We start from the raw sequence: 27,020 nt of genomic DNA, 5'->3' as shown, positions 1-27,020 counted from the left end.
TCTTTTCGGGTGTGCAGCCGGATCATAACGTCATCTTGACACAATATTTCAGCGGTCCAACTGGCCGCCATCTTCCGGTGAGAGTGCTGGTACACGATCTCGCCGGAACTGAGTTCTCAGCGCAAGCAGCGGCCCCTATATAGGCCGCAGAAGGCCTACAATGTGTTCAAGAGAAGGTGCCATAACTGCCCTCTAGCACAAGTAAACATACCGCACCGCCAGTGGCGGAAACAGGCGAAATCAAGATATCACTATCCAAAACTAAAAATTATTCCAACGATCGAAACACAGACTGTTGTTTTTTAATGTCTGATAACACTGGGTTCCAAGTCTTACTTAAAAGACAACCCTTATCTCTATTCATAAGATTATCAGATAAATGAATCACTATGGATTCTTTTAAAACACAATCCCAATAGCGAGATGCAGGGGCAACCATTTGTGTCTCGTCATACAGCATTCTGTGTTCCTCAGTGGGACAGTGCTCTGCCACTGCAGATTTCTCAGGCTGAAGCAACTGTGTGTGTCGCTGGTGCTCAACACATTGGTCCTGAATGGTCCGGATTGTCTGACCAATATAAACCTTCCCAAAGTGGCAAGGGATCTCGTACACACCGGGCTTCCTCAAACCCAAGTCATCCTTAACAGAGCCAAGAAGTGCTCTAGTCTTGGCTGGCAGACGAAAAATACTTTTGATGTGATATCTTTTTAGAGTTCTTCCTATTTTCGAGGAAATGCTCCCAGCAAAAGGTAGAAAAGCCACCGATTTGCAGATATCTTCTGGTGGTTCAGGCGAAGATCCAAACTGGAAAGCACGATGGATCTGTTTATCTGTATAGCCATTCTGTTTGAACACAATGTTGAGATGATCCTGTCAAGCTTTCTCCGTCTGAAATGGCATAAGCTCTTCTCGCCGATATCCGCAGGAGCCCTGTAAGCTGGAATGATGGATGACAGCTAGAAGTATGCAGGTAATGGTCCGTGTGCATAGGCTTTTGATAAACACCGTGTCCCAGTGTCCCATCATCCTTTCTGTACACCAGAACATCCAGAAACAGAAGCTTTCCATCACTTTCCACCACCATGGTAAACTTGATGCTAGGATGCAGGGAATTAAAATGATCTAGGAGGTGGTCAAGAGCTTCTCTCCCATGAGGCCACACCATAAACCTATTGTCGACGTACCTCCAGAAACAGGTTGGTTTTAAAGACACTGTCTTCAGCGCCATGTCCCCAGAATCCTCCATAAAAAGACTGGCAACTATTGGGGACAATGGGCTCCCCATAGCCACTCCGTCAGTCTGTTCAAAATATTTGTCATTGAATAAAAAGTACGTCAACGTCAGCACATGACAACAAAGCTTGGTTGTTTCCTCATCAAATTTCTCACCAATTAATTGCAAGGATTCTTCCCCAGATAGTCACCCTGTGACAGAAGAACCGTGGCATTGCCTTTGTCCACTTTCACTTCTGAAGAAGAGTTCTTTATCTGACAATGTTCTCAAAAATCTTCATCCTGGTGCTTCCGTTCCACCAAGATTATACAGTATACCAAAGATTCATAAGTAAGGGGTCCCACTTTGTCCAATCCTGAGTAATTTGGGTACTCCTACCTACAATTTAGCCAAGTATTTAGCATCTGTTCTTGGCCCTGGTAAATGCGAACATCACATTCCCAATTCTATGGTGTTTATTCAAAGATTGAAGTCCTTGTCTCTTAGTCCCTGGGATTTAGTTTTGATGTTGTGTCACTTTTTACCCGGGTTCCTCTGGAAGAATCCTTGCAATTAATTGGTGAGAAACTGGATGGGGAAACAACCAAGCTTTGTCATCATGTGCTGATGTTGATGAACTTTTTATTCAATGACAAATATTTTGAACAGATCGATGGAGTGGCTATAGGGAGCCCATTCTCCCCAATACTTTCCAATCTTTATATGGGGGATTTTGAGGACATGGCACTGAAGACGGTGTCTTTAAAACCAACCTGTTCCTGGAGGTACATCGACGATATCTTTATGGTGTGGCCTCATGGGAGAGAAGTTCTTGACTGCAAAGTATCCTCTGTCATGCACTGTATGGTGACTTCCAGTGTGTGTATGTAGATGTAGATGTAGATGTAGATATAGAAGACATTTAGTCAATTTATCTTCAGCTATGCAGGTAAAACATTGGATTTGATCCAGGCAAAGCCAGAACCTGGATTTTAAAGCATAAAGAAACCCTTGCAAGTTGAGACTGAAACTACAGAATAAAGTAATGAATACAAATTACCACATTGTCAACGGATTCACATATTTAGTGAAATCTGTACTTACAGCCCTAAAGAAACAAGGCAATGAAGCCACCTATGTGAGGGTACTGAAGAATATGTATATCAATTATACAGCTAAACTTCATCAGGATAGTGAGAAATTCAGAATAGAGAAAGCAGTCAAACAAAGAGATTCCTTAGCACCAAAACTATTCTCAGCAGTCCTAGAGGAAGTTTTCAGATTTTTAAATTCAGGAATAAAAAAGGGACAAATACTTATTAATGAGACATACTTTGACCATCTTTGTTTTGCTGACTAACACTGAACTGTTTGTCTCTGGTGCAGATAAATGTTGAGAACACATGGAACAGCTTCATAGACGAAGCCTGAAAGTAGGCTTGAAAATCAATTACAATAAGGGAAAAATACTATAGGTTCCATGTATCAAAAGTAAAACAGTGAAAACTAATAATGATGTCATATTTCATTTCTTATGTAGGTAAGCTGAGCACAATGATTGGATGGACAGCGAAAGGTATCTTATGAACTTATTTTGATAAACTAAATTGTGTTCTTAATACTAGGTTTATGATGTGCCTGAAAAGTAGAGTTTATGTTCCCCTGTATTAATAGTTTCGACTTATGGAAGTGAGGCATGAACTTTAAATGTGAAAACTATTCATGAACTGTGCATTTCTCAGTGAGCAATGAGGGAACACTGTTGGGACCTTCTAGGAGATAAAAAAGAAATAAATACTTCAGTGAACAGACTGGATTGGCAATGTAATTATGAATGCCCTGAAAATGAAATGGAGGGAGGTGGAGCTTGTAATCATGTGAATGGGTTATATATGGAAAAAGGAAGATCTCACATGAATTTCATGACATAAGAAAAGACTGAAGAGACAATGTAATGGGAAGTGTGTTAATGGCATCAGAAAACACAAGAGCAATCTGCTGCTTCTGTTGATGACGTGATAATGATAAAAATGATAATAAAAGCTGTAAGAAGGAATGAACACTTTTCTCGTGAACAGGTCATATATTCTACATTGTGTACTTGAAACAGCTATTTAGTTTTTTTGGCTGCTGCAGTTGCCTCATATAAGAAACAGAAGTGAAGTAAAGATATTTCAACAGATGGAGTTTCTTAACGGTCATCTAAGACTTAAGTGGTCTTTACAAAGCCAGTCTATGAAGAAGTACAATAGTTTGCACACTGTGCAGTGCAGCAAGCCTCAATAGTTGGGACTAACTTCATCATTAAAGCAAATGGCAGGCCAAGCTCTATGAACTGTCAGATTCTAAGGACAAACACTATCATGTTTGACAAACACATATTTTACATGCTGTCCACTTCATTTCTATTAATACCAAAACAGTATCTTAGAGTAAAAAACAAAATGCAGTATTGGTGGTGACCGGGCCAAAATAACAAGTAAATCATCAAAAATGCAACCACTAAGTGCTAAATTTGTCACATAAATCTGAAAAATATAGATTGGAAGGAGATATGCACGAAGCTTTAGGTGGCTACATTAGGTGTCTGTGTCATTATCTATGCAAGAGTGCCGGTTTAAATTGGAAAAAAATGAGTAGCAGATCAATTACTCTTTGCTGATTCATGTATTTGTGTGTTGCCCAACAATCAGTTTCATATCGTTACATAATTTCCATACAATAATTCTGGCATGACAATAGATGATGTAACTGTACACTGTTGATGGACTTATGACAACTGGAAACAAGTTGAGGAAAATATCTTAGATATGGCTTGAAAATGTATGTAAAAATTACAGTATTTTGAGGAATCACAGTTAAAAATAAAAATTAGTGAAGATTCTCTTAGGAGAAACTCTTGCATTTGAAAATAAATGATATTCATACATGCTTTGCCAACAGCATAGAGGGGAACAGTTAAAATAGTTTACTATTTAAAGGAACCACAAAAAATTCTGTTCTTACCAGTGCTAATGAGTAGGCCATCTCCAAGCCATGGTTTGAACATTCTGTATTCTACAGATTTATCAATATGTACATGACTGCTCAGAATTATCTGTAACATTAAAGATACTGCATGTAAATATTTATTTGTTTTTGTTCCTTCATTGCAAAATTATGATCATCACAGAATTCAGAATATATTTGTCTGGTCATTGGAATCCGCAAAAGTACTGACATGCTCAAAAATTGGTTAAAGTACATTTATAAGGAAGGGGGTGTCCAGAACTGTAAATTAGATTACATCTAGTGTGGCTTGATCTACCCATATGTCCAGTATTGTATCATATGTGAAAATTCCATAAAAACACATTTATAGAAGTTATTAATGCTACAGAATAAAAAAAAGGCTGATTGTGGATCATAACAAAACATATTTTACATAGCAACCCATGTCCGCATCCCTCAGCGTATGGTGCTAGGCATCACTGAAGAGTGCCGTGCACCACCAAGAGGGTAGGAACACAACATGCCATCTGAGGTGTAATGATAGCAGGTCTGAAGGGCAACATTTTCAATGTATTTGTGGCATCAAGGTCAATGAGAAGTTTTATAACCTTTATTTGAAACAAGTTACAAAAAGTGATCAGAGTAACGCATGTATGTGGCCTACCATGAACAGCAGACAGTGTGAAGGCGGCCATTGTGGTGTAAACTTACAAGCCTTTTTTACAAAACATATTTCTCTGTGTTATAAACATAATGCCTCATTTAAGTATGTAACAGGATAGTAATTAATTTGTGAACAAAGGGAAACCAGATACTGTTTACCAATTTGTTTTTTATGTAATATAAGAAATTTGCCATAACTGTTCACAAGCAAATGCAGCTTATTATGAAAGCATGGGCACAAACTGCAGCACATCACTGTTTAGTGCTCCAGATTTTTAAAGTGAAATGTTTTTATTTTTGAGCCTCATGTCCACAAGCACTGGAAAACATACCAGCTACTGTAAAAAAAATGTTAAGTCAGTGACATACCCCTGCTGAAGCTGTAAGTACTATGATGGGAAGTCCATAGTATCAAACATCTAAACATATTTATTTATCTGTGGAAAATAATATTGGTTCATTTCCTGAATTTAATCGTGCACTTAAACACTGCACAATGCTTCATCATTTTTCTTCATGTACATAATAACGTGTAGACAGTACAGTTATGAGTAACAAATACTGTATGAATGCACCACCAAATAATTAATGATAGATCTGTGTCCTTACAAGTCACAATACATTTCATCTTCCAGACTCTTACCACCACATTGGCATCCAGCTGTAAGTTCAAAACCAGCCAAGCCTGTAGCACCCTCAGTAACTCAGGACTAGAGAGGTTTAAATGTGAAGCAGTATCAGTTTAATTATGGACATAATGATTCTTTGCCCTTTTTGTACCAACAATAGGGTTATTATCAATTTTCTATTTTTCTTGATGGAGAAAGAGCTGTTCAGGACTCTTCTGAAATAATGATAGATTTGCAGACTGAAATGATTTTGTCAAAAATAAAATGTTAAAATAGAGATGGAATGCAAGAAAGATTGTTGGAATTTGTAAAGAGAGAAAGATATTTCTAAATGAGTATGGTTTCATTCTAGATGTCAACACAGTGTTTGTTCTTTGAACTGCTTCTATTCATCTTCATTACCCAGAATGTAGCCTGCTGTTTTTCTTTACAGATTTCAATTGTAGTTTTTAACAAGTAATATTTCTAGAGTACTGCTGTTGGCTTAAGTAAGTTACTGCAAATCAGACCATATTGCATATACGTGGTGACCTATTACATCTCTATTTTCAGAAAGCAGAGTAGATTGGTGTGTATTCACCAAATAAGTAAAACAAAAATATATTTCATGAGAGTTAGTCATGGGTTTGAATTTACCTATGGCAGTGAAGTTTCATCAGTGGGAATCCCAGCATCCTGGCATGTGACACGGGACATGTGAGAAACATCATCCAAAATTTGAATCTGTTTTGTTTTTCTACAATCTTCACTAGGCTTGTTACGCTATAAAGCCATCACTAAAATTTCAAAAATGAAAAGTAATTCTCATGAAACACAGCACTTAACTTCACTATTCATTACCTTACCAACAGCAAACTCACCTTATTTACTTTTGGATACATGTCTCGGCCCAGTATACAGGCAACTGAATTTTAAAATATTCACTACACAAAATATTTCATTCGCCTCATAAGCAAAGTCCAATACACTGGTTTCTTTTTGTGCACTAGCAGTGTGACAGCATGGCAGACAGTTGCTGAATGAGTTTCTGGAGTAAACTATGCATATTTGAATGGAACATACAGACAAATCAGTTATAGCAGAATATAACAAAGAGGAATGCCTCACTTTTGGCTTTCAGACTGGCAAGGTGCTATGTCGAGCAACCAGCTACTTGGACGACATTATAAAGGAAGCGACAGAAATAAGGAGTCACAAGAATCTGGTCAACTGAAATGAAGGTTACAATTACAATTTGTTTGGCATGGACTCGCACGCTAGTATCAATATGACAAGAGCAGGTCCAATATGTGAAATGCATCCTCTGCAACCTCACCACCCACCATCTGACAGTAACCATCTGTCCACTGCCAGGTGGAGGGGATGCATCCTCTGCGAAATGCATCCTCTGCAACCTCACCACCTCCCCACCCGCCATCTGACAGTAACCATCTGTCCACTGCCAGTTGGAGGGGATGCACTGCCAGTGCAAATATTATGACATCTGTAATACACTGATACTTCCTCAGAATGCAAGACATGTATTTACAAATGGTGAATATACGTATACATCAGCTGTACAAATGATTAACGACGTGTGAAACTTAGTGCCAGAACTAGGACTCAAATCTGGATTTCCCACTTATCACATGTGCTCGCCTTAACAACTTCGTCTATCCATGTACACGTCCTGGACCAATCGGAACTTAAGCTATGTGCCGCACATTCTCATGTGATTCCCACATAGGGAGTGGCAGTGTTATTCTTGTCATGTTTGCATTAGTGTTTTGCAATGTCTGTATTTTGCACTGTCCAAATAGTACTACACAATGCCCTTCAGACAAGCAGTCGTGTTTGCCTTGCTGGATATGGAGAAAGGCATTCAATGCCTGTATTTCACAGTGTCTGAATAGTGATGTAAACTGTCCTTTGGACTGTTCTTAGAAGGAGAATCCACCATAAGTCACTCTCAGGCCACTTGAAACTTCATTTGGTGAAAGAAGGATCAAAATAAAGGGATACTTATCTTGTATAGGTCCACAATTTCTGTGAAAATGACAATCAAAGTTTTGATGCTACTGGATCAGTTTGTCTACATGATATTAAACCAGGAGAACAGCAGTGTATGGGGTAAGAGGCCAGATTCGAATTTTTTTGTTCCATGTTCAAATCGAATCTGATGTTTGTTTCATATTGTCGCAATATTTTTAATGAGATTCAGAAATACAATGGGATTACTGACAATAGAAGTAAGCACTTCAAATCTTATTTGGACTTTATCATCACAAATTTTATACAACATTAATATATGTTTTGATTTTTTAAATTTTCAGCAGTACCAGTCCCCGGGTGATGCATATCGTAAAAATATTCAAATAATAAAAATTCAGAGTACTATGAGTGACATGAGAAGTTGCATATGCCACAGTCGCATTTTTTAGTGTGAAACAACCTAGTTAACGACCCTAAATACGTCGCAATCTGGCAATAATTTGACGGAGAGCCACGAATATCGAAGCATATTCTCAACAGTATGAGCAGGCATTTAGTTTATTCATTGCATCACTACTACGTTGATTTCCGTTTTCTGTGCAAAAAGAATAGTGCAGCTCTGTATTGGGTGAATGTAATCCTTCACCTGTCAGTAAAAGTATAAATCGTAGGGTTCACAGAACTGCTTACACTTTGGCAGAATTACTTTTAATGAACATGTCGATATTCCGATTCCGTCGACAACCTGGCCATCATTTATCCACCCGAATAGTCAATAACGACGAGAAATAACTCCATTCTTTTTTAAGGGTGCGCACAGAAAGGAAGCGGGCGGGCTACCAGGGATCCAGTACCAGGTGGCATGCCCAGCGTGGAAAACATCCGTTTGTTATGTAAATAGGCAGCGCACAAAGGCAATCGGGTGGCAGTGCCGACTGGCGCAGCTTCGCGCCTGCCGGAATGAACGAGATATACTTTGCCCGCTTTCGGCGTGCCAGTTGGCGACGCGCAGTGACAATAACATCGAAGCAAACGCCCTGCAATCTTTCACAAAAGATTTTACAGAAACTAATCGGTAAAAAGATTATTTTCACTTTACTTACAGCTTTATATGTCAGCTTCATGGTGAAGTGCCTAAAATTTCAATATTGGTCATACTTAACATGATATTCGCATTTAAGTACGAGACAAAGTTTACAATGATTTTGCGTTTGGTGCATATTACTACATATGTTTCTGCGAATGAAATGTAGCCAAGATAGTAAATTTTGCTTTAGACTTGGGAGAAGGTCTCTATCTTTCTGCAGTTTTGAGAAAATGGACTTTATGTGGCATGTTCACTTCCGGCCGCAGATGCGCAAGAAATAAGTATTCATATTAACCCTTTCACGCCGGCGCCATGATTGTTGCGCCGTGCGCTGTGGACGAGCGCCAGTCCCGCCCGGCCGTGCCCGCTGCACGGCGCAGTTTTCGCGCTTCCCGTGGCTCTACGCTCAAAATGGCTCTGAGCACTATGGGACTTAACATCTATGGTCATCAGTCCCCTAGAACTTAGAACTACTTAAACCTAACTAACCTAAGGACATCACACAACACCCAGTCATCACGAGGCAGAGGAAATCCCTGACCCCGCCGGGAATCGAACCCGGGAACCCGGGCGCGGGAAGCGAGAACGCTACCGCACGACTACGAGCTGTGGACATGGCTCTTCGCTGTCCTGCTTTCACACTCGTAGTTTTATCGCAGTTATTGGACTTTATTCGGGAAAATATTTATACAAATCACACAGGTCTTTCATATTGTGTATCGTGTCTGTGCACAAATCCAAGTCTGGCGATGTCAATGGAACACGTGGATTAGCACGTGTACCTGATGTAGAAGCAGCTACAATAGGCGTTCAACGTTCATCGTCAGATTCGGGCAACGAGTCGCTTTCATCTTCAGTCACTACCCAGTATGAGAGAAAGAGCTTCCTCCACAGTACATCGCTTATCTGCAACATCACGTCTAGTAGAAATTTAATTGAGGTTAACAACACGGCACTTCAGTGACTCTGTTGTTAACTACAGACACTGACCAAAGCCGCTAGTTGGTGCATAGCTCAGACTTCCACTCAAGTCGAGCGTAGTGAAGTGGAGACGAGGCCTACGAGAAAGACAGGCCGCGGCGCGTACATCACGAAGGTAGTCCTGCGCTCGCTTGCTCGCCCAAATCATCTGACAAACTACGTTTCTACACCTGTTAACTCGTAACTAGGCGTGTCCGTACAAACGGAAACTGAATCTTCTACTGGAAACCGCTATTATGGAATCTTACTGTTATTGGTCCTATAATGATGGGAAGTCCATGGGCCTACTTATAATTTTCTATGGCTGTACTCGCGTACAATAAAATCAAATCATGCTAAAATGATTATCAGTTGCATAAGGCACCACGTCCAGCATGTAATGAGTAATGTTAAGCAGGAGAGACTGCATGCTATAAACAATCGAGTATTGATCTTAAATTAAATTTTGCTGTAGTACTGTTAATCAGTAAGACTTTATAATAGCAGATTCCAGTGGAAGATGCAATTCTCGTTAGTACTTACACGACCAACTGCGAGTTAACAGGTTTAGAAATAGCTCCCGAGTGTGATGTCCAGTTTCTAAAATAAAAATTAGTTATTTGAAATGCCAGTATAAACGAATACAATAAGATTTTAAGATCTTGGAAGGGTGGTGTGTCTGCGGGAGATATTTACATATAGGTTTTTGGTTAGTTTGCCTTTGTAGACAACATTTTCGGCTTCGAGTGTTATTTCTTTTATAAATGTGTTTGTGGCCACTGATTTATCCCTGTGCGAAATTTATTTTCGGATCCAACATTTGGTTTTCGTCTTCCCCATATCTAACTCTTATCACATTCTAATGCTGTAACCATCACAGTAACATTCGTACCCGCTCATATTATTCAAACTGATGCCATATTGAAAGCTGTGCAACTACGTAGAATTTGTGGCGTCCTGTATGAACAGTAGCTCACGATACCGCTACAGAAGACCACAAGCTGTGGTGCCACAGTAGTTTCGTGTGCACTCAAGCTGCTCTGAATATGTATTCTTTGAATACTTTTATGATATGCATCGCCCTGGGGACTTGTGCTCCTGACAAGTAAAAAAATCAAAGCTAATATTATGGTTGTATAAAGTCTGTGATGATAAAATCTATGACTTGAAATACTTACTTCTTTTGTCAATAATCCCATAGCATTTTTCGCTCTATAAAAAATGTTGGAACAATTGATGTCACATACTTCCGCAAAAACAAGCGAAAACATTTGAATATGGAACGAAAACATTTGAAACTGCGCTCTTATCCAATACGCTACTGACTCACTTGTTAGCAGATGCAGTAGCATCAAAATTTTGACTGTCACTTTCTCGGAAATTACGGACTAAGGCAATATAAGTGTCCCTTCATTTTCACCCTTCTTTCACTAACCGAAGTTTAGAACGTGTCAGAGAGAGGGCCACTGAGAACCAGGACTGGGCCTGGGGCAAGATGTGTGATTGGGCCCCATCTAAAATATAGTAGCGCAATCTTTATGATTATGTCCAAGAAGGTTCGAAACGGTTTAAACACAACACAGTTCAGGGAATATTGGAAATTCACAAAAATACGCAATGGGATAAAATATAGAATAAATATAATTTCTTATTAAACATTAAATGCACAACAGTGCACCCATATGTACCAAAAAGCCGCACTTGAAAAGGCTGTTCTTCAATGTGAGGGGGGGGGGGCGGTAGGGGGTGGTAGTGGTGGTTGTGGTGGTGTCATATCTCGGGTTCTATTGATGACGGAGATAAAGAGTCAACTGCTTTGCATAACCCTCGGTCTAGTGGCCATTTGTACACCTACCAGAAGAACCAGCATACTGTAGCTATCCTATAGTGCAGGGTCAAAATTTAAACATTACATACTTTCCCCAGCCCAGGATTACATATTTTCTCCAGCCCTGGCAACTTGAGCAAATCGGTAGGTTCTTTTGCATTAGGTTTGATCTTGGGTGGACCTTAGGCTGCTTACTAAAGCAAAATATGTTCATGCGGATTCGTGAGAAAAACCCTAAAACCCACGATATTTGGTTACGAAAAGTACCAGTTGAGGTGGTGGCAACTTCTATAATTTCTATTGATAGCAGATCGTCGAAAATTGTGCGATAGGTTCTTAAGATATTCTCGTACAACTTCAAAACTTTTTTTGACATCATTATCGTTACCCAGACCCAGAGCTTCAGAGTCGCACATACACAGTAAAGTATGTGCGTAACTTATAGTCTGAGGCGTATATGTTGTTTTAACTGACGTTGTGAACATATGATAACGGTTCTAGGGTTATCGTAAGGTTTCTGAGGTCACCAGACTATATTTTTAGTCAGTATTTTTACAATAATAAATGTTTATGACGCGCTGTCTCTATATAATGGGCACTTCAAGCCTATACAAATATATCCAACAACAAACAAAAAGTTCTAAAAAGGGTCTTAATATGCCTGAAAAGAACTTACAATGACCAGCAAAAATTATGTGAAATTGGAAATATCGCAAATTCAATAAAATTTACTAATAACATTTTTACACTTTTATGATACAACTAATAAGCTGGGAGTTTTCGAGAATTGCAGGCGATGAGCAAAGTACTGGAAAAAAAAAAAAAAAAGAAAACGTGAAGCAAACGACTTTGTGTTAGCCTCATATTACGCATACGTAATTGTTGTGTCAAAGTACGTAACTAAGTCTAAATATGTAAATAAACTGTCAAAAGTTTACTGAGGATTCGCCTTATATAAGCTATATACACTGTTGTCGTAGGGAAAGTAACGAAACCAGCCGAAAAACGCTCCTCTTGGAGCACAAAGAGGGTGATTATATCCTTCTTTAAAAGACTCTGACGGAAAAGTCGCCAACCAGCTTCCTCAGTTTTCTTTCCGCCTTCTTCGCCAAAAATTTGGCATATGAACAGGGACATATTGCTGAAAGAATATAGCAGATACAGGCGCTGACTCCATGAGGAATAACGGGGCCCGAGCCCCCTCAAAAATTCGTTTGGCTGGGCAGAGTTTCACCCCCCCCTCCTCCCCCCAATAATCTAAGAAAATTATTAGTTATATTATGCTTTGTAAAATCACATAATAATGTTGGAATTTTTTATTTTCCTTGTTTGACGATAGTTACCTTTTAAAATACATCCAGTAATGAGTTAAAAGGAATAATTAGTACGGTACTAAGCAGGTTAACTGAAAACGAGTGGTGTGAATCAGGACAGTGTTACGGTGCTGCTGGCACACTTAGAATTTGTCCCGGTGTGCGAACCTTCGGGTAAAGTCTGGCGCCGGCGGGCCAGCGCTGCGGCCGTGGTGACATAAAAAGGACTGGAGCAGAAGCGCCTTGACGCTTCGAGACATTACAATGCCGCGGATATATAAAGCCCATTCTGCTGTTGCAGTCATTCGGTGTGGATAGTTTTAATCAGTGCATGCTCCAGACGTGTTTAGTGTTCCGAATTTAGTGTCTAGTGGACTATTTTATATGACTATATTTTATTCGTTTACTTTATCCTCTTAGTGTATTGTGAATTAAGTTTGCAATGGATAAATTTGTTGCCAAAAAGGCGCACTTGGAAGTTGATGATACTGCAAGTCAACCTCCAACAGTTATTATGTCAACAATTTCTTCGTCGTCTTCAGGCAAGACCCATTCACAGCCGAAACCTGGACAACCCGGTAAGGGAAGATCATTTCAGAAGCACTGATTGATCAAATATACATAGCTAGAATATGAAGCATCCACCAAAAAAGTTTTTTGGAAAACCTGCAAAGAGGCAGATGCTAAAAATATATTACAATGTTTTTTTTAAAAAAAAGGAGATGCATTTACTTCCGTAGGGTTTTTTAACTACATAAAGGCTTTGGAAAAATTCTGTCTTCATGAAAATACGTTTATGTGTTCTGAAACTAAATTCTATCACTAACCGAAGTGTGGCCTCCAAATTGAACGAACAGTTAGTGACATGAAGAAAGGCCGTTTAGCTCTTGAGACAATTTTTACTAACGTGCAGTTTCTATGCAGACAAGGACTAGCAATTATAGGGCACGAAGATGAAAACTCAAATTTTTTTCAATTGTTGGAACTCTGAAAGAATGACATACCTGAGTTTAAAGATTGGATAGGGCGTTCGGGGTATACGTGGACGTCCCAAGATATTCAAAACGAGATCATTGATCTACTAGGAAAGTCTGTATTGAGAAAGGTATTGGCTTCAAGCAAGAAGACTGAACATTTTTCTATTATGGTTGATGAAACAAGTGATTCATCGATTCACGAACAAGTGTCATTTTGTATTCGTACTGTCGATGATTCCTTAATCATCAGTTAAGACTTTATTGGCTTATACGAGACCCCCAACACTGAATCACAAACTCTGTTTAGTATTTTAAAAGAATTTTTGCTCGTCTTGATTTTTCAATGGATAACTTAAAAGGACAGTGCTATGATGGTGCCTCGGATATGAGAGGTAAGTTCAAAGTACTAAAAAAGTTAGTTTTTGATATACAACTAAAATCACGATATGTGCACTGCACTGCTCATAGTTTAGACTTGGCAGCTGTAGACAGTTTCCGCCATCTTACATATATGAGGGATATTATGGCTTTAGCCAAAGACTTAATAAACACCGTAAGGGAATCCAACAAAAGGATGGGACTTTTCAAAAGCATACGCTGTGAGAGCGCCAACAACCAAACTGGTCTACAACCCCTTTTCCCGACTTGATGAACTATGCAAGCTTCTAGTATCTTGAGAATATTGAAAAACTTTGAAGAACTGCTAGAGTGTTTTGAAACATTCTCTGCAGAGGACAAAACAGGGGCAGGTTATAAATGTGAAGGCTACCTTGAGTCTATGTTACAATTCAAGACTTATTTCTTTTTACGTCTTTATTGCCATGCAATGAAACCAGTAGAGGATGTTAATGCCTCATCTAAGAGTTGCTGATATGGAAAAAATATATGAGGGCTTGATTTGTATATTGAATGGAAGGATTGATAGTTTTGAATACTTTTGGGAATTGTGTTTAAAAGAAAAACCTTCACAAATTGATGATCCTTCACTTCCTCGGAATCGAATTATACCAAAGAAGTATGAAAACGACGAAGTCAGCTCAACGCACACTTTCAAAACCCTGAAGGAATATTACAAAGCTATTTACATTAAGTTTGTGAAACGGTGCAGTCCTGCATTATTGAGCGGTTTGCTTCAACTTGTCTCACACAGGTCATTGCAGTTGAACAAGAGTGCTTGCTTTTAGTAAACTGAGGTGAAACAAATTTGGAAAAATCAACTGAGTTTTTAAAAAATGACCTAGACATTGAGCGACTGCACTTACAGTTGAATATGTTAGCCGATATCGCTAATAAAAAACAACTGGTCTTAAAATACATGTGTGATGTAAGAAAGTATATTACACAAGAGCCTGTAGTCGGAGAAATGTTATGTGAAGTAGCGAAGTGCATTAAGCTTCTCCAAGTAGTTCCAATCACTACAGCAACAGCAGAATGGTTATTTAGCGCCATTAGCCACCTGAAGTCATGTCTCCGATTAAAAATGGGACAGAAGCGGTAGACCAACTTGGCTGTTCTTTATGCTCACCGGGATGTTTTGGATGAATTGGATATCCGACCACTCATCAACGACTTCATATTCAGTAATCCAGTCAGACAGTCGACATTTGCACCTTTATAAAGACACTCTAGTCCTAATAATGGAATTTAGAGCAATATTAAAAATCTTTATAAAATAGAGAATTAAATAATACATAATGTTAATTTTTTAGTTTTGAGATATTAATGTTAGTTTAGTACTGTATTACTGTATAACTATAGTATTGAATTAGTTACTTTTAAAGACTTAAATATTTTTAGGGTGTAAGACCCAATTAAAACCCGCTATTTACACACTTTTTGAGTGAAAGTATTAGGCATACTGTATTAACTTTATTAACTGTATTAAAGCATTAACTTTGAGATACTGTTTTCATTTATTGAACCCTGAGCCTTATTCAAAGTAAGCTTAAATTAGCTATTTCACTTATTAATCAAAGTGCGATTACTGTGTGACAGCAATTTTTATGTTTTATTCTTTTAATGACAGTTTAGGATTTATTTAAATATAATTTCAGTCTTTTCAGAGCTATATATTCACTGCTCTGTAATAGTCTATAAGCACGATTATTACTGTAAATTAAATTAGCTTTTTACGAAAATATCGTGCATTTTTAGTTTTTGTTTCTTTTTTCAATTCCAAAAAATGCGTCAGGATTCTCAGGTTTCCCAGAGTGTTGAATTACCGAGAGTCCACTTTTAGGGGTTGTAATGTTGATCATATGATTCTAAAATGCTTAAAAAAACTTTAAAACTCACTATTTTTCATCTAAAATTTAGAAAATTTCCTGGGGCAAGACCCCCAGCATGCCTCCCCCCTCCCAATATTTTTTTTAAGTTGGCTCCCCTGACAGCAGAGAACAGTGACGGTGGAAGAGAAAGAAGAGAGTACAGCGGGAGAGGAAGAGAGAGGAGACAGTGATTGTGGGAGAAGAAAGTATCAGTGAAAGGGGAAGAGAGATGGATGAAGGCAATAGCAGTGACAGCTAAAGAGAGAGGAGATATTAATGCTCAGTGACTAAGCAGTGGGAGGAAAAGAGAGAGAACACAGTGGAAATGAGGTATAGGGGAGGCTGCATTTTGGATCTAAATTTTAAATATGTTGATATAGGGGAAAAAGTAAGTTGGACCCCCATCCCCGAAGTTTTGAGCTGCCGAGGGGGTATGGTGGAAACAGTGGCACTAGCAAAGAAGGACAAAGGGAGACAGTTCAGTGAGAGCGGAGACAGTGGCAGTGGGATACTCTGTAAATCTATGGGACAAAAATGAGACAGTGGGAGAGAGACATAGACAGTGGCAGTGAGAGAGAGATGCTGACTATGGTGGTTTCACTACAAAGACGGACTGGATAAAAGGATTTAGAACGTTCTGCGGTAAAAGAGTGCCAATAAATGCGCATGACACAATTTTCGGTGAGGAAGTCACAATGAGTCAGCGGACAGGAGCATTTTTCCCCTGGTTAATACTACGGTGTTACACGTTGCAGGAGATATTGACGGCGGAACTTGGGCGAAGTAACTGTTATTCATGCAGCAATAGGGTGAATCAGAGCGCGCGGAAGTATACACACGTGTATCAATGAGCCACTAGTAACGGTACCGACTTCAGTTGCATGTTGGTTGCAGTGTTGTCCTGTATCACAGAACATGCGAACGTTCGAGGAAGTTATACAGTCTATAACATGTCATTGCACTGTATTTAGAAAGCGGATGCCCCCGAAATTATAGCGCGAAATGTTCCATTTCAGGGCAGTAAGTCTATACATAGGTGTAACAGAGTTACTATTCCTAATTTTCCGATATCGTAGGGGACAAGAATGTAAACATTACTTGTCAATAATACAGTGTTTGCAAATGCCAGTACTCATCACTCAGATTTTATACACATATCTTTCAGGTGTTATTCTTACCAAGGAAACAATTAACTAATGCAGTTACTTTGTTACTACTGATCACGGAATGTATTCTACGAAATTTTTTTACGTAGTACCACATATTAAAATACGTAACATTGCTTTTGTACGAAAGTGGTGAAAGACAGGCTTCCTAATTATGGAACTGACACAGTAAGTTAAATCTGCTGCCTCCGGTACGCGTTTTTTCCATGCACACTTTCTGCATACTCATTCCTGATTTCCGCACACATTTTCAATCAGAATCAGAGTAATTTGCAGCAGCTACAAATTTAAATAACATTTATAAACATAAGTTTAATTGTGTTTCACTATGATAGTTTCTTAGAAAGAAAACAGTTACCGGTAGTAGCATACATGTGTGATGTGCCTTTGCTAAGATCAGGCTTCAAATTTCACACTCGTTTTGCAATGAAGTCCTGCCTGCACTTTTATTACAATATACAGCTTCCTTAATCCAAAACGAAGCATTACTGTACACTGATTTATAAAGAAAAGTTTAATTTCATGCCCTCTACTATTTCAGAAAACTAGTAATAGTTATTGTAATACACCTCGTATAATGTAAAATTAAAATCAACATTGGTTGGAAAGTGGTAACAAAAAAAAAAAAAAAAAAAAAAAAAAAAAAAAAAAAAAAAAAATCGTGAGCTATGTCTCCAGTTTCCCACTGCTACTTTAAAAGAATCGGATGAATCATGAAAGAACGTGCATAAGGTCAAATGTACCGAGAAAGGATACTAGCGCTATGACGCTTTCATAGAATGGCAGACTGAAATAATAGTAATAAACTGGTTTGAAAAGACTTCACGAAGATGGGAGCCCAAGACCACCAGAGCTAGACAGCTCAGACATGATTTACACGGCTGGGGAGAAAACTGTTATTTGTATTTGTATTTCTTTATTGGTCCTGTAAATCGTGTTTAGGTACATATTTTGCACAAACGATGTACGAAAAGTCAGGTTGGTACAGTATATACAACATCATACACGTTGTTATTTTGAAAAGATAAATAATTAAAAATTAAAAACTATTCAACTGACGAACTTATAAGTTAATCTCCAAATGCTACTTCGTAATGAATTATTGTAAAATGTATGTATGCTTCATTTAATTTTATTTTTTAAATTTGATTAATTTACTTTCATTTCACTGTAAAACATAAGGCTAATTATTATACGTATTTGTACACTGACGAAATGTCTGGTGCCAGTAACGCTGCGATGTGAAGCATTCTACCCCACTCGTTCTCCGGTGTGTCCACACGTTTCAGTAAATAGACATCAGTGCAATCGCACGAAAACAGCCACTATAATCGTGCAACGGGTAGCATAATAACAGCCTACTCGCCTATAACACTGTCAATGGAAATGTTTGAATCACAGCATCAAAGTCTAGTTTCTTTGTCAAATTATATTTTGTTGCCGAGGTTCCCAAATGTATGAGATATTGTTGATGCGTAGTTGATCTGAAACAACTTTTAACATGAGCCAGAGTGCTGAATGACTTTATGCTTCTTATGCTTCATTTACAGTCACTGGAAGAGTGTAAAAGATGCGCAAAGCTACGCATACATTCGGAAACAAGCTTAAACTTTTAAGCTCGTGCATCTTATTCTAAATCAGGTGTGACAACATTACGGTATTTATTGATAAATAACTTTCATGCCTCAGCGACATCTTCGTCAACCATCATTGAATATTCCCATATAATCCAAATGTTTTATTTAATACCTTCACTGTTTCATATTGCGCTTTCAAGTTACTCTAGATTGTCAATAATGACTCAAAATACATTTATCTTGAATAAGTATTCTGAATTGACATCTGTCACTTCACTCCTGGTTTCTTCAGGAAAAGATTTCCTCTTTGCGCGCACCTCTAGAAATTCAGGATCGATAGTAGTTTCACTGGCAACAACAGTATATCATCTACGGTAAGGAGCCCAGTACAGTGCTCCTTATTTGTGGACGACTTTGCTGTTTTCTGTTCCTCCACCAGTGTTGCAACGGTGAGCCGTCAGTTGCAGTTTACAGTGCGGCGGTTAGAGGAGTGGGCTGCAATGACGGGTTTTCAGTTTTCTGCCGATAAGTGTGTGTGTGTGTTCATTTTAATCGTTCTCGTCGTTCTCTTAATTTGCCTACTTTGCATATAGCGGACACTATCCTACATTTTAGAGACACAGTGTGGTTTCTGGGCCTCATTTTTGACTCCAGATTGTCACGGTTGCCATACCTACGAGTCTTGAAAGCCAGAACCCTGAAGGCACTGAACATCCTCAAGCGCCTCATCCACAGGTCTTGGGGAGCGGACAGGGCACATCTTCTCCAGTTTTATCGGGCTTTTGTGCGTACGCGGATGGACTACGAGTGCACAGTGTATGGGTCAGCGATGCCCTCTTATTTGCGGATCCTTGACGCTGTCCACCATGCGGGGATTCGACTGGCCACGGGTGCTTACCGGACTAGTCCCATACCCAGCCTCTGTGCTGAGGCGGGAGAACCGCCACGTACCATCCGGCGGCAGCTCATGTTGGTACGCCAGGCTTGTAAGTTTCTTACAGCTCCAATCTCACCGGCTCACCATATTGTTGCTCGGCCGCCTCTGGAGCGATTTTTTTCCAACTGTCCACGAGCCACGATGCCGTTAGGGATCCGTGTGCAATGTGTGCTGGAGTCCCTCGGTGTGTAGCCCGTACAGCCCCAAATCCAGGGTTTTAACCGCCTGCCACCCTGGCTACTGGAGAGGCCCAGAGTGATTTTAGATTTGATGCGGTACAAGAGAGACTGCACGCCTGCCACTGTTTTTAATGCAACAAAAAATGTTCAAATGTGTGTGAAATCTTATGGGACTTGACTGCTAAGGTCATCATTCCCTAAGCTTACACACTACTTAACCTAAATTATCTTAAGGACAAACACACACACCCATGCCCGAGGGAGGACTCGAACCTCAGCCAGTACCAGCCGCACAGCCCATGACTGCAGCGCCCTGGACCGCTCGGCTAATCCAGCGCGGCAGTGCAACATTTACTGCCATTTTATCTGAGAACCAGGGCTATGTAGTTGTTTTTACGGCTTGGTCGAAACAGGAGGATTCTGTTGGTTGTTCTGTTGTTTTTCCAGATCGTGTTCTCAAGGTCCGACTGTCTCAAGCATTTACTGTCTTTGATGCAGGATTGTCTGCGATCCTGCGGGCACTGGAGCAGATGAGACGCTCTTCCCGTCCTAAATTTCTTGTCTGCTCCGATTCACTAAGTGTCCTTCACTCATTGCAATGTTTGTATCCAGCAGATAAAATGGTCCAGAACATCCAGGATGCCCTCCTGCGACTGGGGAAGGAGGTGGTTTTCTTCTGGGTTCCAGAGCACGTCGGCATTGCTGGGAACGAAAGGGCTGGTCTCGCAGCCAAGGAGGCGTCTCTCGATCCGCAAGTATTTCAGTGTGCCATCCCCCTTTACGCACTCACCTCGCTTCTGAGCTCACGAGTCATACGTCGGTGGGAGGATGAGTGGCTGGAAATGACTGACAATAAGCTCCGTTTAGTCAAGCCCACAATGTGTGTGCGGTGTTCTTCCTTCCAGCCCCGTAGACGGAGGTTCTCCTCACTCGGCTTCGGATGGGCCACAGTCCTATGACGCATGGCTTCCTGCTCCGGCGAGAGGACCCTCCAGTGTGTGGCACTTGTGGCGTCCAGGTCACTGTGCGTCACGCATTTTGCATCTTTTTCCGCTTTCTTTGAGTGTATGCTTCCATTTTACTAAATTTGTCCACATTCGTTTCTTTTAATGTGTGTCAGGGCGCTGATGACCTCGACGTTGAGCGCCCGTAAGCCCCAACACACACACACACACACACACACACACACACACACACACACACACACACACACACACAATTTTTGCGAAGATACTGTGTCATTTAATAAGCTTTTGAAGTATCTTAACATTAATTGTAGCATTCCGAGCTTGTAGTAATTTGTTTCTGTAGTGAATTGGTACCAACAACTTTGACTGAATTGGTGCCATGATTTAACGCTTGAATGATCTCACACAACCAAAACATGCCGTAATACCCAACGTGTTTCAGCTGAAAAATTTAATTTGCTGAGAGTGTCAACAGCAAAGGCAAGTTTAACTATGTCAGCTCAAATTGGTATTGCAGCGTCAGCCCGATCACTCCAGCGGGTATCAGACATGGTTAGAAAGCACTTCCAATACGCTGTTCAGAATCCGCCACAGTTGTGGACTGCGACTGAACAAGTTGTAAAAAAGTTGAATGACTCTGAAAAAAGTATCTGCTTCATGGTAACTCTCAGCTGCATGTACTCCACACAAGGCCACGACTAGCACAAAGGGGAAATTTTGCAAGAGATTACACTAAAGGAATTGTGTCTCAGGTCCTTTACAAGAACCTGTAATATTACTTCAATTATCATAATCTTTCCGCTACATTCACTGACAGGAATTGAGCGTTTCGTAAGTGTCATCGAATTAAATATGCAATAGCAGCTCTCGTTTAATGATAACAGTTCACGAATTCCAAGAACAGTTCATTTATTGCATTTTTATTAATTTCCTTTCTGAAGTAAATATAATGTGGGATAAATGTGGTTTGCTCAGTATGACTTGAATAAGGATTTGCAGCAACAGAAGTTGAATAATACTTCTCATTTTCTCTCAGTTCCAAGACTGCACCACTGAAATGATGGGCACTATAAGAAATAAATTCATTCTGAGAATCACTTGACAGATAATGCACCTGAAACACTTTCCGTCCTCTAGTCGCTCTCTGACCTTGCTAACGTGTTTTTCAAGAAATGGATCACAGTGACTCAAGAGCTTCAATATTCCGAGGAAATTTCCATTATTTGGGCCTCCAATTTTCTGAGCTGAACCGCTGAAGGCCAAGCTTCCTTGGCCAAGAAATAATGTCACATCAAGTAACAACAGAGATCTTGTGTAAGTTGGCTATTCTGGGTATGAACAAATAAGTACATTAACTCTTTACTTTCGAGGATCACGATGGCTAATGTACCTCTTGCATGCCATTTCATTTTTTCATTTTTAAGCTTCTTCCAGGACAACTACATACATATAAAAATATTTTATTTTGTGTTTACTTTTGAATGCAAAATAATTTTTATATTCGTTCTCCGTATAAAACCACTGTATGATGGAATATGAAGCGTTTTATGTTTGAATATTGTTGGCAAACCTACCAAATTATAACGTTTCAGAGTTATTCCAATGTGCATATTTTTGGGTAAATGTTTTGGTAGGACTTCCAACAGCATTTAAAGAAAGTGCATTTTGGACTCCATTGCAAGGTGACTTTAATGCTCAATTTCTAAAGAAAAAATTGTGTCCTCGTGATTAGACATAAAATAGAACTATATACAGTTGGTAGGTATGACTCATAAAACTGTTGTTTTGCAATAGCAGTCTGATATTCGCCAACTTAACACACTGTAGAATTCGAACTTTGTGTGACTTGGGCCCTGGAGACTAAGCAAACATTTTTTCTTGTCACCATTCTAATGAAGAATTGACAACACTGTAGCATACGTTTGGCAACTATGTGACTGTCGATTTACTTCCTGTGTTGGTTCAGAATTATACTGGTAAATGCACTCGATATTTTCTTGTCATTTAGAATATATATCCTGAATGATTAAATGATGGAAAATCCAGAATGGAATGTAACAATATATTGAAAAGGATAGTTGCTACTCACCATAAAGCGGAGATGCTGAGTCACAGACTAAACGATCTTTCGGCTAACAAAGCCTTTGTCGAAGAAACCAACAGACATACACACGCACTCACGCAAATGCAACTCACACACAGATGACCATAGTCTCTGGTAGCTGAAGCCAGACTCCTGAATGATTCTCACTTAAGGATGACATAGAGGTAGCATATTTATGTTTTGAGTCCAAAAATGCTCGTTTCTACAGAAACTGCAGCTGGCTTTGGCATTTGTGTTGCGATTTATCCATGTTATCCATCACTGGGATGACAAGGGAGCGATGTATGCTTCAGTGGTATGGTAGTTTAGCAGTAATGTGTTCACCCTTCAAACAGAAAACAGCTTTAGTTTTCGGTTCTAATCTCGCTGGAGACAAGATTGGTATCTGTTCCGTGAAAGAGGCACTAGTACACAGATCAACAGTCAGTAAAGAAATCTTAACATCTCGCCCAAAAGTATTCTCGCTGCCTTGATTCTGCACCCTGTAGAGGTGAAAGCGAAAGACTTACTGAATTGCACACTTTTCTGCTTCTGTCAACTGTACTGACTTAATTGTGGCACTGAATTATTTGTTAACTAGATTTTTTTATGTATCTGCTACTGCTACATTTGGGTACTTTCGTGGTAGCCCTGTAACGCTAATTCACTATAACTATGCACTGAACGTAGGCACAGACAGTTTCGAAGCCGAAAGCGCATGTCATCTTGCTAATTCGTGACAATTTGGGATAGTTTGTTTCATTAAGACAGACCTCCATTTGTATAGTACAGTGCATACTAAATTGCAGTTTTTCGTTAGCTGATTGAACACAGCAGATAAACAACAGAGATAAATAAATCAGCAGGAATATAGTGCCCCCATCATCTAAAACAGTATGGGTTGGGGTTGAGTTGTTTTGGGGGAAGAGACCAAACAGCGAGGTCATCGATCTCATCAGATTAGGAAAGGACGGGGAAGGAAGTCGGCCGTGCCCTTTCAAAGGAACCATCCCGACAATTGCCTGGAGCGATTTAGGGAAATCACAGAAAACCTAAATCAGGATGGCTGGACGCTGGTAAAACAGTGTGATAATGTTAGCATGGTCTTTCGGCTTCATGTCTGAAGACAAAATGTTGGCAAGGCTTCGTCTCCTTGCATTTTAGGGTATGTTAACAGACAGTTAAGATGTGCAGTTCAGCATAATGATAAAGAGGGGGGGGGGGGGTTCGCGAATTCTGTCACCGACTCTACATTATACTGCCCCAAAACACGGTTGACCCACCTCCCTGCCGAAACCATGGGGTTGTATACCTGAGATATGCGTTGGTATTTGGCTGCCTCCACGTTGTTCTACGATAATCATCACGCACCCTGTACTCTTCGGCTAAGACAACACGGTGCCCTCCATGTTTGATGGCAGGTGTTCCTTTTGTGGCGAGGGCGGTGAGATTGTTCTGTTGTTCGTAATAGATTCTTCGAGGTTAGATTAATTGTGTGGAGGAAGTTGCACACTGTCAGGGTTAACACAGCACTAACAGTTGTTTTTAGGGTTCCTACGAGTCGTCATTTGTAGGTAGTGTTCTTCAAGTGGGGTTACTGACCATCGACATCCACTATAAGGCAGACCTCCAATGCTTTGGTAGCAGCGGTTTGTCCAAATGGCATCACTGTGGATTACACCATCTTGTTAGTCAACTTCCCATGCTGACAACTCTTTTGCCGCTAAGTGGTAATCTGTGCACTGTCAGAGTTTGAAATATGCTTCCGAAGCATGTTAAAAGACTGAACAGTGTGCACAGGCTGCATTTCCCCGTATGTGGTTAGAGACTGAGACGGTACATCTCAGAAATTGAGACGAGAAGTTTTAAAAACAGACGCGACCTTTCGTGCGCGTCGTATTGTGACGTTTCTCATGCTGTCTTCAATAGATACCGCACCGTTTGGGGAGTGGTTGCCAGACGCTCGGAGTTTGAGAATTTTAGACTGTAAATGAGGTAGACTCCGGCTCTGGCCACGTGGCCAGAGAAACTTAGCCGTTAGTGTGAAACGACCACCATGGTCGACTTGGCTGGCAAGAACAGATATCAGATAAGACTAAACCTATTAAAAACGAAACCCAACTAGCGACAGACAAGCCAGTAATATGGTTACAAAGACGAAATTACGAGGGTTGGAACTTAAATAGTGGTAACTACTTGTTCACAACCGATACAAAAGAGTTACATGTTTGCACATGTTATTGTCTTTCAGAGTAGTCACCAGCGTTGTGTAGAACCCGTTGCCAGCGATGTGGAAGGTGTAGTATATCGTTAGCAGAGCCTGTTCTGTTGATGATGGGAATAGAGAGGTCTAAAGTTATGGTGATTCTCGTGTACGACTGTGATGGTGTTATCCTAACGCATTACGTTCCTCCACAGCAGACCGTCAATGCACAGTATTACCGTTCGTTTATGGAGCATCACCTGCGACCAGCTTTGCGAAAGAAGCGGCGACACTTTCTGCGCAACCCACCCATCATTTTGCACAATGCGCAAGCTGTGGCTGCTCTGTTCGGTCGATGGGACTGGAAGTACTGTACCATCCACCATACTCTCTGGACTCAAGTCCTTGTGACTTTGATTTGATTCCGTAGATGAAGAAACCACTTCGTGGCATTCGCTTCAGATCTGTTCCAGAGGCAGTAGACCGCTCCATTCGCATCATCAACAGAATATGCTCTGTTAATGGTATACTACGCCTTCCACATCGCTGGCAACGGGTTCTACACAACGCTGGTGACTACTTTGAAGGACTGTAGCAGGTGCAAACATGTAACTCTTTTGTATCGATTGTGAATAAATAGTTGCCACTATTTAAGTTCCAACCGTCGTAATACGAGTAAGTGGGAGAAGACGCGCTCTCGATATGAAGTGTGGTTTTTAAGTTTCTGATGTTGGAAGTTTCATGTATGTAATGGTATTTAAAAATTAGTATGTCGATAACGCCTGAAGCGATTCTTACAAACGGCCTATCTATGGATAAGTCACATTGCGCACAATCTAAATGTCATAGTAGACTTTTTTTAATATTACCTATTTTGAATTGCAGACTGCGATTTACATTCCTCGCATAAAAAATATCTCAATTTTCAAACAAATGAGATACGAAATATTGAAAGTAGCGGCAGAATTCCTAAGTACACATAATTAGGGATGTATAGAGTAATGATTCTTTATATTTTTTGGCAACATAACAAGGCAAAGTAATGTTTACATGAACAAAACCATTAGTTGTGATCAAACTATTTAATTTAGAGGAAAATTAAGAACAGCAATAAAAATCCAAGAAATTTACCTGCAGATTCATGTACAATACATATATATATATAAAACAGAATTTATACTTTTAAGTATGTTTCGGAAGTCGGAAGTGTGTTCGCTTTTTGCATTCACGCATCAACCAAAGATGAGATCTGGAACAGTATGTATGTGCGGCAGTAGATCACCTAATGAGTGAATCCAAGTATTTATAAGTATCTGTGACTTTGACGTGTATTGATAGTGAACGCACTGAAATATTTCCAACTTGGGAACTCAGAAAATTGCACATCAGGCAAGCTTGTTGTATTGTGCACTCGGGATATTGGCATGTATCGATAACGAATACTCTAAAATATTTTCATCCTGTGGACTTTGAATATTTTGGGTTAGGCGATCTAGGCTGAACTTAATAACTTTTCTGTGATTAATTTTGAAGGTGATCTTCAGTCAGAATTTAGTTGGTTTGCAATTACAGAGCTTTAAGTTTAGACTGCTACTGAAGGAACTTTAATTAATTTCTCTAATTTTTCGGAAGTTTACATGAATGTGTAATACTGTATCATTTCATTTAAACCCTCGTACACGCGGTTATTATTCCAGTAATGAACGATTATTAATTGCGATAAGTGGTACTTTATTTTTGAAAAAATACTCAGTTTGTTAAAATTTAAAAATGCTGTGAGTAGTGAACATTATTACACCGCAAATTCCTGCCTGCATGTATTCAGCTTGTGACTGAATTTCTTTGGGGTTAATACAACAGATTTGTCGATTGGCCCCTGGACTGTAACGTATCCAACATTTGAGAAATCCAGCCACGCATTATGGAGGCTCTATTGATAGTGTTTCTCCTGATTTACAATTTATTATTTATGCTGATGCATGTGGGGTCTCACAAGATACTAAATGG

At 39.7% G+C, this 27,020-nt stretch overlaps 1 protein-coding gene across 1 annotated transcript in view; it reads right to left on the bottom strand.

Moving 5' to 3' along the window:
* The window catches only part of LOC126175357 (cytochrome P450 4g15-like), a 156,412-nt gene that overhangs the window by 103,952 nt on the left and 25,440 nt on the right, over positions 1-27,020 (bottom strand). The window contains exon 4 of the mRNA XM_049922106.1: positions 4,221-4,311. Within this exon, the coding sequence (XP_049778063.1) occupies positions 4,221-4,311 (91 nt within the window). The remainder of the gene's footprint in view (positions 1-4,220; positions 4,312-27,020) is intronic.

Source organism: Schistocerca cancellata, chromosome 3, assembly GCF_023864275.1.
Source record: "Schistocerca cancellata isolate TAMUIC-IGC-003103 chromosome 3, iqSchCanc2.1, whole genome shotgun sequence".
NCBI classification, from domain to species: domain Eukaryota; kingdom Metazoa; phylum Arthropoda; class Insecta; order Orthoptera; family Acrididae; genus Schistocerca; species Schistocerca cancellata.
Note: the sequence above shows the minus strand (reverse complement) of the source record. Positions and strands in the feature narration are given on the sequence as shown.